This window comes from Lutjanus erythropterus, chromosome 6 (assembly GCF_056507025.1).
Source record: "Lutjanus erythropterus isolate fLutEry1 chromosome 6, fLutEry1.hap2, whole genome shotgun sequence".
NCBI lineage: Eukaryota > Metazoa > Chordata > Actinopteri > Lutjaniformes > Lutjanidae > Lutjanus > Lutjanus erythropterus.
This window is the reverse complement of record NC_139322.1, coordinates 37291015-37309308: the sequence shown is the minus strand read 5'-3', so window position 1 is coordinate 37309308 and position 18294 is coordinate 37291015. Positions and strand designations below refer to the sequence as shown.

The 18294-nt window shown below is 40.7% G+C and overlaps 1 protein-coding gene across 1 annotated transcript in view; it reads left to right on the top strand.

Annotated features, from left to right (window-relative positions):
• The window catches only part of lamb2 (laminin, beta 2 (laminin S)), a 69280-nt gene that overhangs the window by 38152 nt on the left and 12834 nt on the right, over positions 1 to 18294 (top strand). The window contains exons 8-22 of the mRNA XM_084721805.1: positions 1089 to 1291; positions 1430 to 1550; positions 2509 to 2697; positions 4277 to 4456; positions 4685 to 4797; positions 6693 to 6772; positions 8138 to 8273; positions 8384 to 8542; positions 9696 to 9823; positions 9915 to 10047; positions 10174 to 10366; positions 11602 to 11745; positions 12180 to 12411; positions 13403 to 13572; positions 18031 to 18255. Of these exons, the coding sequence (XP_084577931.1) occupies positions 1089 to 1291; positions 1430 to 1550; positions 2509 to 2697; positions 4277 to 4456; positions 4685 to 4797; positions 6693 to 6772; positions 8138 to 8273; positions 8384 to 8542; positions 9696 to 9823; positions 9915 to 10047; positions 10174 to 10366; positions 11602 to 11745; positions 12180 to 12411; positions 13403 to 13572; positions 18031 to 18255 (2406 nt within the window). The remainder of the gene's footprint in view (positions 1 to 1088; positions 1292 to 1429; positions 1551 to 2508; positions 2698 to 4276; positions 4457 to 4684; positions 4798 to 6692; positions 6773 to 8137; positions 8274 to 8383; positions 8543 to 9695; positions 9824 to 9914; positions 10048 to 10173; positions 10367 to 11601; positions 11746 to 12179; positions 12412 to 13402; positions 13573 to 18030; positions 18256 to 18294) is intronic.

Below are 18294 nucleotides of genomic sequence, written 5' to 3'. Positions count from 1 at the left end.
GCCTTCTCTCCAGTATAATGGGACTAAATGGCACTCAAAAATCATGACTCGGTTACTCAAGATAATCCACAGACCTGTTGAGAGCAGTTTGTAGGAGCTACTTTCTTTCTATTAGATTTTAAAGTAGTTCCTGTAGATTCTACTGCAGGAAGAAAGTAGTTTCTTCATGAAACTGCTCATAACGAGGTCTGTGGATCATTTTGAGCAGCCGAGTCATGACCACGAAAGAGACATGGCTGTTGAGTTTTTCAAATGCATGTTTTTGGTGCTTTGAGCACCAAAGGACAGCTGCCATCTAGTTCCACTGTATCTGAGAGAGTGCAAAAATCTCCAAAACTCTACAGCTCACACTAAAACAGAATAGATGGATACACAGCACTACAGGCCAGAGGAGAAATAGGTATTTTGGATTTTGGGTTGACCTTTCCCTTTAAGTTCAACGTAACCTCTAGAAGCCTCAAAACTAGGTCTTCCCAGATCATTAACTGTTGTTCACCCATAATGCTTTGCCACACACTCAGTTCTGTCATGCTTCACTGGCCTTGGCTCCCTCTTGCTGGGGCAAAAAGCCTCTTGTGTGTGTGTGTGTGTGTGTGTGTGTGTGTGTGTGTGTGTGTGTGTAAGGTGTATTTGTTTATATGTTCAAGCCATTTTAGCTGCTGTCCTTTAACCTTTACCTCGCCAAATTGTTATCATCCCATCCACCTTAAGATGACTAGCCATCATATAACATTTTATTTGAAATCATAATATGTAACATTTAAAAAAACAAAGCAGATATGCAATCATCACTTATGACCCACTAGAGTTGTGTGATAAGGTATGTCTTGTATGTGCAGAGACCCTGTCCTCTGCCTGTGTTTCTCATTATTTTGCTGTGCTCAGGGATGCTTTACCAACCCAAACCCAGGCTTGTTTTTGACATCCTGGGAATGAAACAACAATACACTATCTTTCTGATGTGTTTGTTAACGGCTTGGACAAATCCTACTGATTCTACCTCTAAACTAAACTCCAGTGTCCACTTGACAGGAAGCTTTATCCCCAATACACCTGCAATACCTGTATTCTGTTCCTCTCCCCAACAGACCAGCTAAAGATCACCAACCTGAGAGTGAACTTCACAAAGCTTCACACGCTGGGAGACAACTTGCTGGACCCCAGAGCTGAAATCAAAGAAAAGTATTACTACGCCATATACGAGCTCGTCGTACGTGGAAACTGCTTTTGCTATGGCCATGCCTCAGAGTGCGCCCCCATTGATGGCATCAGGGATGACATAGAAGGAATGGTGAGTGATGAGGTTCAGACTTTTAATTAGCAGCCTTTCTCCTCGTTTTCCTCCTGTAATTTATTCTCATAATTTCAAAGCTTTTGAGCCTTGATCACATTTAGATTGCCTTGCCTCCCCCTCTCATCTCCTTTTAAGGTTCACGGCAGGTGTGTGTGTAACCATAATACCAAGGGTTTGAACTGTGAGCAGTGTAGTGACTTCCACAACGACCTGCCCTGGAGACCAGCCGAGGGACGCAACACCAACGCCTGCAAGAGTGAGTACACAGGAGGAAGCAAAGGGGCATTATGTGCAATGCAGAAGCATCAAAGATTTATTAACCCATAAGCATTAAAAAGTAGCTTCTGTTTTTTTCAACTTGAACCCCAGTTTTTCCATGTTTGTGTGTCTAACTGCCTAATGGGGACAACAATTTGTGTATCTGGTTCAGTACTGAACGAGACTGACCATCAGCCATGGCTGCAACATTATACTTATGAACAACTTCTCCGTGTCAAAGTACATCCACTGAAAGTGCTTGTTTTTGCCACTGATGGGTTCAGATTGTTATCCGAATTATCTGACAACATTATGGGAAGGATCCCCATAAAGATAGATGTTTGTCTTAAAGAGTAAGATCTCCTTTTGACTCATTCAAACTGACAGAAATGAAATAAAACTCACCAAAAACATCTTGGTTCATCTTTGAACTGTTCCAACAATCACCAGCTCTGGATTGGTTGAAATAAATGTGAGAGTATTTTGTCCATACACCGTTTCTCTCCACTGCTTCTCTGACATCCAACCTCCCTCTCACTCTTCTCCCAATATGTTCATGCATAACTAGGTGAATTAAAGATTTATTGAAAGAAAAAACCAAGATGTTTTTAGTGAGTTTTATTTTGTTTCTGTTGAGTTTGAATGAAGCGTGTTTTACAAAGTAAAATGACTGTTTCTGTAAATAGAGTCTGGTTGTTTGACAAGAACAATAAATTGGCTGTTTCTGGAAAAACAAAGAGGATCTTCCTACTTAACAAAAAGATCTATACCTGCCTGTCAGAGGCACGAACACTTTTAGTTCTTTGCAAGACAGAATTGTCCCCAGATAACATTTGCAGCCCGTTTGCAGCTGACAGCTGTTGCACATTCGGTTAATACTGGACCAATTTCAGAAGCCAGTCACTTACACGAAGTGTTGACATATGAGTTTGAAATAAATTTGTCCTTTTTTCTAGAGTGTAACTGCAATAGCCACTCGACCCAGTGCCACTTTGACATGGCCGTGTATTTGGCCACTGGAAATGTCAGCGGAGGAGTGTGTGACGACTGTCAGCACAACACCATGGGACGCAACTGTGAGATGTGCAAACCTTTCTACTACAAGGACCCTTATAAAGATATCAGGGACCCAAGAGTCTGCATAGGTGAGTGTTTGTTTGTTTTCTCTGACAGAGAAGAAAATGTGTGTGACTGCTGTTCCTCCAGGAGAGTTAAATGAAAAGAACCACAACAGGAAGCTAGTTATTGCAGCGTGGCCTGCTGATCAGTTCCACTTGTCAGCTGCAGAGTGACTGTGACACACAGCTCATGGAGGTAATCAAGGTAAACCCTGATGGCTGATTGCTGCAGTTTGCGTCATAGTACGCACTCTTTCCCTGAGTCACTACTCTGACTGAGACTCAATGTGATTTACACTCCCTGAGGATATAATTATCCCTGATGTCCAATACGAATAAATATCCATAAATCAGTTTATGAATCATAGAAACAAAATGCTCCAGAACTTGCTTGAGAATCATGACATTTTAGAGTTCTATTCAATACTAAAATAATCCAGTCATAGTTGTCTGTATGTTCATGTGTGCACTGCAAACAGGAACTGCTAATTTGGCATAGTAGCTAATTTGATATATTTTTAATGGTGCCGGTTTGCCAAAATGTGAACAAATATATGGAAAAAAGTCAAGATTGACAGCTTCTCACAAAATTTGACATAGTATTTCTAATCTTGTCAAACTGATGCTGAAAGCTAATGGGCTGATTGCAGTTATGTTTTTCTAGGATGTGCAAATAATGTTAGAGAATATGAAAGCATTATAAACAGATAGCTGAAGAAAATCACCATGGCATAGGAGTTATTTAAAGTGCTTTAAAGTGCTTATTTGCTTTCTGGTGCAGATTTAGATGAGAAAATTCATATTACTCTCATGTGTAAATGAATCTACAGACAGCAGCTCCTTAGCTTAGCCTAGCACAGACTGGAAATAGGTGCAAACAACTAGCCTGGCGCTGAAGTTTTCACATTGTTGTTTTTGTTTGGATTAAACAAACAATGCAGTATTAGGTGGATTTTGTTACCTATGGGCAGAGCCAGGCTAGTTGTTTACTGTTTCCAGGCTTTGTGCTAAAGCAAGCTAACTAGTGTGTAGCTTCACATTTGACATTTGACTTTTTTGAGAATGGTTTCATTCTTCTCATTCAACGTTTCATCAGAAAAATATTTCCAATAATGCTGAACTGTTCGTCTAAAATTATGTTCGTATTGTAGTAAAACCTATGGGTGAAATGCTATAAAACTTTATAGAATTTCTGTGTCTGTGTTATCCAAATTTGGTTGCAATTGCATGTTCAACTTAAAGAGTTAGGAGAGTGTTTGTCCCTGAAGCAAACTACTAGATTTAGCAACCAATTACAGAAAAACAGCGTGGAATAAGAGGGAAAGATTTGAAGAAATGTGTGGGAGAAAATGCCAGAGAAAAGACATGCATCTCATGGCCTACACTGATAGATCCCTTCTGATCCAGGGATCACCCAAATGGGGTCATTCAATTGTATTGGATAATATCTCAGCTATGCCAGCTGCATCCTGCTGGTAGCAATCCCGCCATATAACATAATGTGTATGGTTGTGTGAACATGTGGTTTGTAAACGGTTTATAAATGCATCACTGAAGTTTAAGTTGTCATGTATTAAAAGTTACCTGTAACCTGTCTGTCCTGTAGCTTGTGACTGCGACCCGGATGGCTCCCAGAACGGAGGGATGTGCGACAGCCACACAGACCCTTCCCTCGGCATGGTGGGAGGTCAGTGCCGTTGCAAGGTAAATGTCGAGGGGCCACGCTGCGACAAGTGTAAGGCCGGCTTCTTCGGCCTGAGCGCTGACAACCCTCAAGGCTGCCAACGTGAGTACACTCTCTGTTATAACCCAGGTTAAATAGCTGTGACATTTTTAGAGAGACTTTTGTAAACAAATCAAACAAAACATGTTGAGGTGGTACGAAGTGGAAAGTGGGCAGGTATATAATATACTTTATTTATCTATCACTTAATTCTCTGCTTTTCAGTGCACTGCAGTAACTAATTACCTAGCTGTGAGAAACCTCATCAGATTTTGCTTTCTGTGCCACCAGCTTGCCGGTGTGACCACAGGGGTACAGTGTCAGGCAACTCCCAGTGTGACCCAGTCAGTGGAGACTGCTTCTGCAAGCGTCTGGTCACTGGACGCAGCTGTGACCAGTGTTTGGTAAGAGAGTGGAAAAACACATTGCCTTTTTGGCTTGACTTTTGTTTTGTGGCTTTAAAGGAAAATGTTCTCCTTCTTCATCCTTCTCTCCTCACCACTCACTCTCTGCCCCGGTCATTCAGCTCTGTTGGTGGTAATGTGACAGTACACAAAAGCGTTCAGATATAGATACAATTAGATGACCTGATGACCTGCTGACCTTTTATCTCTTTGACAGTTTCTTTTTGACCACTTCAGTCACTGTATTGCCCGATGTTTGACACTAAACATGATATAATTGTATTTGAATGCAAGCACTGAATCTTATTCCCTAACATTCCTCTCCATTGTCCGTATTACCTGTGTCTTCCCTTTTCCTTATTTCCTCTTTACTTCTAAATGAGTGCTGCTGATAGTCTTGATTTTCTGTCTTTCTCATATTTTCCTCCCACCCTCTCCTGAGATGTGAGTTGGTGATCAGCTTCCTGTTATAATTCAACCTCCTGTCCCAAACCTACTCAGCCAGGAATAGTGTAGGCAGGAATGTGAGCTCCTGCCTGGCCCCTGTGTCTAAATTTAACCCAGGGGATTTGAGGCTTGTCCGGTTGGTGTGGGTTACAGCTGGCCTAAAATGGTCAAGGCCTGGACCTGGTCCGAAAGTGGATCTTGTCTTCTGATGAGCTCTGTGAAGCCTCAATTTAGTAGTAATAATGTCAACATTGCACAGAATAATTATTCTCCTGTAGAAAAGAAAAGAGCACTTCACTGTGCCGAAAGTGTATTTATAAATCATTCTTTAAAAAAAAGTAAAAATGTCCACTTAAAAAAAGTATAAATGTCTCACCAAAGAGTAAAGGCTAATGTCATTACTGCCTTAACAGTTTTGCTTGTTCACTTTCTGAATCGCTGCTATGTTACAGAGCAGTATGACTGTAGATGGATGGATGAAGTTTTGTCCACAAACTTGAACTGGATTGATGCAAATAGAGTGTAAAAGTAACCAGATTGTTATATAACACTCAGGCAGGAACCACAAATTCACCAAAGTACAAATACATCAGCCAAAACATACTCAGGACTAGAAGAGTGCACTCAGCAGAGTGCAGATCTCCACCAGGCAATAATAAGTCTTTTTATATAGTTTCAATTTTCTTTACTTCTGGTTAAACTCAATAAGGAAACAATACTGGCACATATTTCTCAATTTAAACATTTTGAACATTTTGTTATGCTATGTTTTTTTGTTTTGTTAATGTTTAGAATATAACAAGTAACCAAGTGGCTTTAAACAATATAATAGAAATCTACATATTTTGATAAACTCACTGATGTTGCCTATTCAATGTCAGAGCCTGAATGTCCAAGTGGAAGCTGTGGCTATTCAGAGGGTTAATGTTATGGTATAGCCAAATATCATGAAAAATGTCTCTGACTTAAGTGAGTTACGTTTGATTTTTTAGTGACATCTGCGTCTCTCATTTGTTTATTGCAGATGTATAGCAGAGATGGTGGCAGAGCTAACTTAACAGGAATTTATTCATCTTGTATCATCCCTCACTTTAGTGATCATAACATATTGGGTGTGGAATTAATCTGCAGAAGCTCTGGTTTAAAATGAAACAAAACATTGAACATGAATGTCAGCATTTGAGCTACGACAAAAAATGGGGCCTGCAAAAAAAGTCCAGTATTCCACCTGTCAAGTCAAGTAATGATGTGAAGCTGTGACTGTTGTTTTATTGTATTTGATAGCTAGATAGATAGTGAGACTATGACTCACACTCACATACGACAGTGGAAATTTCCCTCTCGCTCTGTAATACATCATGTCTGTCTGGTGCTAACTGGTTTCTCTGTATTGTTCTGTTTCTGCCTGTCACTCACTCTGCCCTCTGTCTGTCCTTCTGTGTTTCCAGCCGGAACACTGGGCTCTGAGCCACGACCTGAACGGCTGCAGGGGCTGCGAGTGTGATATCGGCGGAGCCCTGGACAACCAGTGAGTGACACCGTAGCTTTAATCCTGAGTCACAGGTCACGCGTCAAGTATGAGGCTGTTATAGATGAGGTTACATAGCATGGAGGCCCCTTTCATATGTTTCTGTCTTAGCATTACACTCAGAAATTACTATCCCCATAATAGCACCTGCAGCTTTCTGTAGCTCCACTTTTACCCTGGGAGCAATAATTTGTTACACCTATTTTCATATCATTGTTTTAAGGGATTTACTTCATGTGCCACTTGTAATTTGCATCTTCAATTCAAACATCATTCTCTAATTCAGTTCCCTGATGATAAGTGAAACTTTCCTGCTGCTATTAATTATGCTAGTTAGATGGCAATGGAGTGTTGCAGGAATGAGTCCTAAAGAATATTTGCATCTCCGGTTCTCTTGTCTCAAAGTCAGTGGGGCTTATGAACTGGTTTTTGGTGTCTGAAAAAAGGTTTGTGGTCAGCACAAGCTTCACAGACAATTTTCATGTTTTGTTCTACAACATAAAATACATCAGTAAATACCTCACTCATGAATTTTGAATCTTTCATGTTTATTAAAAAAAGAGTTGCTAACATGTTTCGAAATGAAACTACAAAGCATATTAGATGTCATCATGCTGAACACTAGTCACGTAGTGATGGTGACGTAGTCAGGTGACTGTGGTGTAGTTTGTTAATAGCCTAACGTTAGCTTTTTACTTCTGGCGGTTGCTTCACACAAAAATCACAAAAGTGGTGATCATTTGGGATGTCTCTGTAGCTCAGTTGGTGGAGCGTGCACCCCATATACTGAGGCTATCGGTCCTCTGCAGCAGCCGCTGGTTCAGCTCCCACCTTTGGCCTATTTGCTGTGTGTCATCCCCTCTCTCCACTCTCTCTCTTCAGTTGTCCCTGTCAAATAAAGGCAGAATGCCCAAATATCCAAAATATCCAAATATCCATTTGTTAAGATTATCTTGCTGAACCATGAACTTTTATTTACCAAAATCCAAAAGAAAAATCCCATTGACTTTTTGTTCAGGGAGCCAGAGCGATGCTTACTTCCAGGCTAACCTACAAAATAACATCATCCCTGCAGCACTTTATTAAGATGGTGAATGCTAAACATCATACCTGCAAAATATCAGCATGTTAGCGTTGTCACTGGGAGCCTGTTAGTAAGCTGATGTTAACATATAACTCAAAGTACACCCTCGCAGAGCATGGATGTAGGCTCTCGTTCTGAGCAGTCTTGTAGTATGTAATGTAGTAATGATGTGTGAGCTTAACTGTAAAAATGTATTTAGTGATTGTTTACATCAGGGGTAAGCAACTAAGCCATCATCAACTGTAGCAGTGAACTAACAAAGCTGTTTATCTCCTCTGTAGCTGTTCCATGGAGAGCGGTCAGTGTCGCTGCCGCAGTCACATGACAGGACGTCAGTGTACGCAGGTGGAGTCTGGATATTTCTTCATGGCTCTGGATCACTTCCTTTATGAGGCTGAGTTTGCCAAAATGGGGCATGTGAGTCCACTCTTACTTTTCGTCGGCACAAATTTGTATTGGAGTGATTTTGTGGCTTTAGAACTGAAATATTTTTAAAAATATATCTGAATATGTCTGTATATTCTCAGGGTTGTACAGTGGAGACCAGGGAGCATCAGCCAGGTCGCCCCGCCACATGGACAGGAATCGGGTTCGCTCGGGTACCCGAGGGTGGCACCCTGGAGTTCCACATCAGTGACGTCCCCTACTCCATGGAGTATGACCTGCTTATCCGCTATGAGTCACAGGTGCGTGTGTGTACATGCACATTTAGCATCTCTGTTGGTAGTAGACTCCACAGATCCAATTAAAGCACTTGAGAGTTAAACATATTTGAAATATGCTTATTGTCTCTCTTGCTGAGACTTAGGGGACAAAGTCTATCTTTTTCTCAATAAAGATGAAAGTGGAGTGTGGACTATTTCTAGTCCTGGAGCAGCGACTTTCTCAGTGTCAAGAAGACTCCAGGAAGCCACTACACCCAGAAATAGACCCACACAAAACATCTTAATTGGTGATTTAGTGCTGGTTGAACAAAATTGTTTTGCAAGTCACAAGAAAATCATAGTTTGTTATATAACAGTGAGCTTCCAGCCTCTTTGATCTACAAAGTTACTTAGCTGTTAAGCTTATGCTAGCTAAGCATTTGCTCCCTCACTGTGTTAATTTTAGTCTCGACTTCCCATTTTTTGTGCAACTTCAAATGTGGAATGAATGTAATGAATATAAAAACAATGCGTGTAATTTTTAACTCACGTTTTTTGTACTCAAACAAAATTATCTTTAGGATCTTTTTATTTCCACCTAGAGCTCAGTGACGCAACGTTAAGTCTTCATGGTTCTCTCCTGCAGCTTGATTGGATTCTGTCAGTCCGGTTTAACCAAAGTGGATCTGATGAATTAAGTGACAGTTTGCTGGGAATGAATAGCGTTAACTTTAGTTGATTCAGGAAACTTCAGGAACTTGTTTATTTTTGAGGCAAAAGACTCAAGTCCAAGTGAAGTCACAAGTCATTAGTGTTAAAGTCCAAATTGAGTTGCAAGTGTTTTTGATTTGTTCACGTTGAGTCTAAAGTCATCAAATTTGTGACTCTAGCTTGAGCTCAAATCATGTTCACACCTCGGGTTGGTAAACAGATTTGGTTCCCCTTGGAGAGACCCAGCTGTTTCTGGTATTGATCTTATTCTTGGCAAGAAAGCAAATAAGTGTATTTCCAAAACTTGGAAACTGGACAGACAAATCCCCACTGGCTATTAGAGGGGCTGTTGGTTTTGTGTGTTTTCAGCCCTTGTGCATGTGCATGTGAAGCACTTTGTAACTGTCCTCTTTTCTTTCTCTCATATGTCATGATCAGTTTTAAATTGGCTGCGTATTAACAGTATAATGCTGATTCCACGTAGATGCCCCGAGACTGGGAGGAGGTGCGAATAACACTGTTCCGTCCAGGGCCGATTCCTACCAGCAGCCCCTGTGGAAACACCATCCCAGATGATGACATACTCACCATCTCCCTGCCTGCTGGAGCCAGGTCTGTGGCTCATACACTCACAGTCACACTCACACATTCACACATGAACAATCTTTTGATGTCCACTGTGTGCTGCTTGTGTTTTCTCCAGATTTGTCGTCCCTCCTCATCCTGTGTGTCTGGAGAGAGGTGTAACTTACACCCTCGGCTTTGAGTTCAGACGCTATCAAGACGCCAACAGTATCCTCAACGGAGCAGCCAACGCTCTCGTCCTTGTGGATTCCGTGAGATGAATTTCTTTTTCCCATCCATGAATTTCTTTTTCCAGAATTTGTAGTTTTTTTTTACCCCTCACTCAAACATCTCTCTCTCTCTCTCTGTCCTTTTCCTCAATCTCTGTTCATCTCCAGATTGCCTTGATGCCACGTCATTCCTCCATGGAGATGTTCAACGCAGGAGATCCAGCCTCTAACAACAGGAGGCAGACCTATGAGAGGTACCGCTGCCACGAGGGGGCGAAGAGCGTGACCCGCCCCTTGATGAGCGACACCTGCGCCAAGCTAATCACCAGCATGTCGGCCATCATAAATGACGGGGCTCTGCGTGAGTGAAAAAAAACCTTATTAAAATGCCTTTGCCATGTTTGAATGACATTGATGATGTTTACACTGCAGTAGGCTGCAGGGTTATGTTGCTTTTACCCTGACCTCTGACCTCCCTGTCTAGGAAAACATAGCCTCATTATTTGGATCAGTGAAAAAACATTATTAATTGTATTTTTGGCATGTGGAATTTATTTATTGGTAAAGATTTCTTCAGATTTTTTAACTTTATACCATTTATGTGTTTATGTGTCTACATGAGAAGGTTTTGCAAGACAACTAGCCTTAGATGTGTCTTTAGGATTGCAGTGGTATTCAAAGACTCAGCAGAAACTGCTAATAATTCATCCAGTGGACCTAGCCAAGCCAGAGGGTGAAAGGGATACTTCCCCGGGACTTTTTTTCTTTTTGCTGTGGTTTTGAGGGAGAATTGAGAATTTTTTTTGCTACTAGTGTTACATGAAGGTTTAAAATCCTGTTACTGTGACAAATCTATTTGTTAAGTAATCATAATGTACAGACAGATCAAAAAAGGGCAGGCAAAATAATCTTTTTTCCTCTCCTCTTCTTTTTATTCTTAGCAACATTACAGGTTACTGTTTTTTGCATTAGTATGAAGTAGTATATTAAATTATGCACTTGGTAAACATTAAAGGGAACGTTCAGGTTATTTGAAGAGAGGTACTTATCCATACTTATCCATAGTCAGTGTATTATCTGCTGTAGATGGTGGTTGGCACGCCCCCAGTTTGGAGAAAAACATTTTAGAATAAAAAAAATCAATATCAGTTATGAAAAGATTTGTAATGCTTTATTTTGCTGTCAGACAAGTTTCAGATAGTCAGAAATAGTTTGAGACTATCTGGTGAACATTATGCTAAAACACCAAACATTTCCTTCAGGAGTTGGTAGGGACCAAAAACAAACCTAAAAGAGAATGAATACTGGACTTCCAGTAAGTGAAGTCCAAAACTGTCTTCTTAATAATGTAAAACTATGCAGAATAGATGCACTGTCATTATAGTTTCTATGTCTTTGCATAAAAAGTGAATCTGAAGCTGTAAATCTATGCAACATAGTTGGGTGACCTGTAAAACTAATAATGACTTGCATTAACCTTACAGTCACATAGATACTGTATGTTCAGCCTTTGGTTGCTGCTCTTGTTCCCAGAATTCAATGTGCAGGATGTTCCCATATGTGACTTCATGTCTGTGCTTCTCTGTCCTCCTCCAGCTTGCAATTGCGATCCTCAGGGGTCCATCAGCTCCATGTGTGATGTCCGCGGGGGCCAGTGCCGCTGTAGGCCTAATGTGATTGGTCGACGCTGTGACCAGTGTGCTCCGGGAACTTACGGCTTTGGACCATCAGGTTGCATAGGTGAGAAACTCTGTGCCTTTCTAATTTTAACTGAAACCCAGACAGACCTGTTCATAGCAACATTATCCATATTTATACATTCAAAATCTGGCTCAGTTTTTACAAATAATGTTTAAGATTTTTTCTGAAAATATTAGTAATGCCTTAGTACAACAGCTAATAAATCAGTTTCACTGGAAACCTTAATTCAGATCTTTTGAAGCTCACACTGTTCTTGTGACCTTATGTGCATTGCCTTTGCTTATGTGTTGTACTGCTGGCGCCCTCTACTGTCTCTAAGTACACAAGTACAAATCTAAAGTTCCTTATTATTTTTTCCCCATCCCACTTTTCTCTTTCTCTCTTTGATTCCTCCTCCTCAACTTCACTTCCTCCTCTCATGCTCTCCTCCGCCTTTTATGCCCCACCTTATTCCCTTCCCTCCCTCTGTCCAGCCTGCGGTTGCAGCCTGGATGGCTCTGTGACTCGCCTTTGTGACAAGTTCACTGGTCAGTGCCAGTGCCGTCCGGGAGCGTTTGGTCAGCGCTGCGACAGATGCCAGGCAGGTCACTGGGGCTTCCCTAGCTGCCGACTTTGCCAGTGTAATGGACACGCTGATGAATGCGACCAGAGGACCGGAGCCTGCATCGGCTGCAGGGACAACACCGGAGGAGACAAGTGTGACAGGTGATGATCCAGTTGAAGGTAGTGGTTAAACATGCTTCACCTGACTCACAAGGACAACAGACCTGTCCAATGCTCCGAAAGGTGAACTACTGTTGTCACAGGAAATAAACAAAAAACAACAAATTGGGGCACACAGTCAAACTGAATAGAGAGCCTCTCTTCAGAACTTCAGGGTGACTCTATACTCACCTTCATCCATGTGCACCAGTTTTCTTTTTTTATTCAGGTGTGAAGGCGACCAAACTGCATGAGAAAATAATATAAAATATCGTATTACATATCGTAGTGACGTGGGGATAAAAAAAGGGATTTAAAAACTGTGATTTGACTAAAAGCGATAATTTAGGGTTGTAAGAGGCACTTAAACAAAGTCAGTATATTACCTACATTTTAGAGAAGCAGAGTACCAACACAGAAACTAAACAATGTACTGCTGTGGACAGAGTCAGCAGCAAAATGTATTTTAGCCAAAAATCTGTATCAGCTTAAGTGGACACTATATTTAGAATATTTTCACCACTTTACCTTGCCATCAAACAGCCTTTATCGACAGGAAATCACTGTCACATCACACACAGTCAGATATCACTCTCTCGTGCTCAACCAAGACTCCACTGGCGAAATCAGTGATGTTACCTTGTAAAGCACAGGAGTTGCTTGTCTACTGCTGCCATGATGTTTGTGCTACTGTATGACTTAAGTGCTTTAAAGGGGTTAGTTTGGATTCACAGTAACACAAACAAACTACCAGATTGAGGCAGTTGGTAGACCAGCAACTCCTGTGTTCTGCAAAACTAAATTTCCTGTTTTTGAAAAAAGTTACCTGGTGGCTTTGGTAACACACTGACTACATATAAGTACATCATAAAACCCCACTTCAAATAATCCCAAACTGTCCCTTGAAGACACTGTCTTTGTATTTTCCCCAAGAGGAAGATGCGAATTATCACCATGGTTTTTACCTGAGTAAACGCCTTTGTCATTTCTGTAGGTGTGCCAATGGTTACTATGGTAACCCAGCTTTGGGCATAGCATCCAGTGGTCAGTGTCGTCCGTGCCCCTGTCCAGATGGGCCCAACAGTGGACGCCACTTTGCTGCTTCTTGTTACCAGGACAACCGTAACAGACAAATTATCTGCAACTGTAACCAGGGTTACACAGGTAAACCTCCTCTGTCTCTACATTTATTTTTATCATTCCTTTGTCCTTCCTCATTCCACCAGTCTGTTACTTTCTGCTCCGTTTCTCCTCTTCATCCTCATAAATCAGAGGTACATCCATATGTGTGTGTTTCTGCAGTTACAATAAATTTCACATGAAATTTGTAGTAACTAAAGATTTTCTTCAGAACCTGTTGAACACCTGAACATTATAGTGCTGCATCATCATACTGTTGTTCATGATGCACTTTGTGTCAGAGTTTTAAAACATTACTACAAAACCTCAAATATATAAAGTGTGTGTGTCTTAACAAGCCAAAGGGCGCCTCAGTGAATCACTATAAGCTGAAAGATTCCCTTTATATTAAACAAGAGAAAGTAGATGGTGAAATCTCATGTCATTTAGCTTCAGTGCATAAACAGTCTTGTTTTGAGCAAACTAGTTTTGTTGAAAGAAGAGCTGATGTAATAGTATAATAACCTCAGTGATTGTGATGAAGACTACAGCCACACTAGCAGCTCTGTGAGGATGCACTGTAGCAGGTGTTCACTATCTTAGTTTGTGATGTTAGCTTGCTGTGCTGCTAATTAGATAATGTAAGCGACGTGGGTGTGTGAGCAGGAATAAATCAGTCCAACAACTTCTTGGTTCTGCTCATAACCCTAAGCCCACACACAGCTCAGTCCACACATTACACCTGCTGGAATCCCTGTACTCTTTTACTCTGCACCTTGCTTCTGTCTACCTCTTCACCACAAAACAACAACAGCACTACAAAAATGCTACAACAGCACCAACTAGTGGTGTAATTGTATACCTGAACATCAGCTTCAGATGATTGCACACAGTAGCTGTAAACCAGAATATTAACATTACTGTAAACACTAAATACTTATAAACAATATAATAATTCGGTGAGAATATACTTAACTTCTGTCTGAACAGTCAGGATGGTTAAACCTGTGTTTACACAGTTATTCACCTGTCACAATTTCACTCTTACCTTAATTAGCACAAAAACAATTAACACTAATTACAGTGGAGACTGGTGGTAATGTTAGTTTTGGTATTTGGTCAGATTTTGAGCTGATGATGGCACCAGATGAATTTATAAAGTGATCACCAGAGTTAATAAAATTTATTCTGACAGGGTCATCAGTATCAAGGTCAAAATTGAATTAACAATAATAAACTAAGATGGCAATCTCATGATTGCCTTAGAAGAAAAGTGAGGAGGTCACCAGCGTCATGAAGCTTCATCCTTTGGGGACTGACATTGCTAACCTTAGAAAAAACAATGACAATCCCATCAGCCTCAGCAATACGTTGTGTTTGCTAATAAGCAAATGTTACCATGCTGAACTAAGATGGAGAACATGGCAAACATTATACCTGTTAAAATGTGTCAGCATCGTCATTGTGACCATTAATACAGCCTCACAGACCTGCTAGCATGGCTGTAGACTCTTGTTTAAATTCTTTTGTTGTATGTTTAGCCCAATAGTGGTGTTAGAGGAAAGTCAGGAGGTCATCAAAATCACAAGGAATCATCCTCTGTCTGCAGAGTCCATCTTTGTAACCATAGCATTGATATTTTTAGTCAACTAAATTGTACTTGAGGTTTCTCAAGTGGACCCATCGAGTCAACCACTGAGGTTATATCTTCCTCCAGAGCAGTTCTGAAAAATAAAGGTAAAATAAAGGTAAGAGTGATGTTTCTCAGTGGGCTCTGGTGAATGGTAACCTGTGTCATCTCCTCCCTCCCCTGTATTACTGGCACAGGGATTGTTAAACGCTCCGGGGTGACCATTTTTCAGCGTGAGTAATGGTGGTTGACCCCCATCCCTTTCCCTCCTCCTCTTTCCCTATTTTCCACCAACCCCCCACTTTACCAATCCCACCCATGCATGGCTTCAGCACCCCTCCCATCAGCGGTGCTGTGCCACTGTAGTGCACTCCTGCCCATGTGTGAGACCTGGCTCAAAGAATAATGTGGAACTCTTTCAAATCCTTTTATGTCACTGTTTTGTATTGCAGTATGGGACAAAAATTTAAATAATTAAATGAATTAAAAGAAATTATATTGTCAGTAGTGAAATCATTTCAAAACAAGATTTGAACCAGGTCTGTGTGAATGTTTGCTATGCAAGGACCTGACCCAGAATCATTATTTTTAAAGGACTGTGTCAGAAAGTCTGGTTTCCCACTCAAAAAATGATCACTATAAAATAAAAACACAGTAAGAAAATGTTTGTGTGAATGATTGTTTTCCCAGACAAAAGAGCTGTACTGATGTAATAATGCAGTCAGTATATCAGTACACTGATGCTGCTTTTCTTTTAGTAGCCTGGCTTTTCAGATGAAGCACAATGGAGAGTACTTACTTTTAAAAATACAGGCAGAGAGAGGTAGTGGACCTGAAAAACAAACGATTACATTTGCTTTCTGCCCAACTTTGCCACCTTCTTCTCACCACTGCATTTTCTTCCCTTTGCCCCCTCTCCCTTTCATTCCTGACCTTCATCCAACTTTCTTTTCTCTCTCATCTAATCCTCCCTGTACTTCAGCTTTTACTCTGCCCAACTCTTTACCTCTCCCCACCTTCTCATTCCTTCTTTCTCTAATTTCCTTTTCCTGCTAGACTCAAATATGCCAAGTATTCATTCTTAAATTAAGTGTAACAGCAAGGGAAAACAGCCTAATGGTTCACTGGCAAAAGAATCCAGTACTCTGCCTATCTTGTACTTATAGGGTACAGTATATAGCAGTAGTTCATCACAGGTGTGCTACAAATACAACACACAGCACAGTGTGCAGAGCAGAATGTGGTCTCATCTATTAGGGCTGCAAGAAATCGCAAAACTAACTGTTCAGATCATATCACGGTTTTGAGTCACACATTGGATCATTTTTAGATCAGCAAAATGAAGGTAGTTAGGGTTAAATTAATTTAAAAATGTGCTACTTTGGCTCTAATGTATCTGCCTCTTTCTGTTTGTGGTCAACATAGACCAGTGGTTCAGTGGTTTAACTGAATTACAGTGTTTCATACTGTATAATTACAATATAAATCAATCAAAATACTGAACACAATAACTGCAGGAAGTTTTTGTAAAATGAGCAATTTGGATGAATTTTGAGCAGATTATTTCCTGTGAATATTGAGAGATGAGTTCTCCTGATTTGTATGAACTGTTTCAGTCAGTCTGTCTGTATGACAAACTGTTTATATTGGCTTTTGTAATGCAGAGAGTAAAGGCCCTGTGAATGTAGCTTGTGTTCAGGTCTTCATTTTTCCCTTATTCTGTGATTTTTTTTTTTTTTTTTTAAGTTTACATCCAAAACAATAATGTAAACTCAGAAAATAACAATTTCACTTAGTTTTATTCCTAGAAAAAATGAAAACTGAGATATAGGTCTACTATAAATTTATTGAAAAAAAAAATCTTAAACCCCTCAAAATCAAGAAGGCCTTGCGATCCCCCTTGAAGATTTAGTGACCTATCAGCCCCTCTGGCTGAGGACCCTCAGGATTGTATGTGAACATCTATAAGAAATAAAACATGCACAACACACATCCAGATGAATCATCAGAAGTAATCATCAATCATCAGTGAAGGCTCTGACAGATATTTCCCATGTTGATCTATTTCTGTAATGCCAAGCATGCCCAGTCTCCCAGTTATACCCCTGAAAATGTTTGAAGACACGACCAACAGGATTTCATGGCTTTTAAATCAGTCGCTCTACTCTAACCCAGTGCCTCAGAGTAAAAACATTTGCAACACAAATGGCCAAACCATGGGGGCATAATCCATACAGATCCTGGACCAAGTATGTTCAGTTACATCCCTTATATAAATCCATATTGGCTACCTCAGTCTCTGTGGAGATTCTTGAAGCAGACTGAGACATCATGCCAAAATCACAGAATGTAAATTACTGCTGACTAATGTTAGAGTCTTTTATGTAATCAACAAGTATAATAATGTGTTTCATCATCTACTGAAGATGGGTGTGATGACAAAGACACCTAACTCATGAGAGCTGGTTAACCCAACCCCACTGAGTGTTGATGAGTAACAAAACTGATTCTGGTAATATACTGTATTAATATAATGATGATCATGCTTTACAGAAATGGGTTAAGCCAAGTGTTAGACCAAGTGTTTCTATGTTGAAGTATCCACTGATAATGTTTTAGGCCCAGTCTAGGACTTGGCAAAATACAGTCGTATGAGGAGGTTCCTCAGACTACCTGTTGATTCTACTGCTGTAAATTCACAAGTTTTCTGCTTCCTGCTGTTTGACACACCCTAAAAACAGCTTGGAAAATCCTGTAGAGCACTTCACCCATTCTGTGTGTTTCAGTTTAAGTAAAAACTACAATTATGTCATTACCACATCTCCTCCTGTAACTCTTGCTCTCTGTTCTTTTTGCTTTTTCCTCCCATTCAGGTGCTCGATGTGAGGAATGTGCCCCGGGCTACTATGGCAACCCCTCTCAGCCCGGAGGGCGCTGCCAGCCATGCCAGTGCAACAACAACATAGACATGTCAGACATGGGCGCTTGTGACAGGCAAACCGGAGAGTGCAGGAAATGTCTTTACAACACTGAGGGCCCCAACTGTGGCATTTGCAAGAGCGGATATTTCGGAGACGCGTCCCGGCGCAACTGCAGGAGTCAGTGACATGTTCATTGAAAAAAAGTGAAAAAAAAGG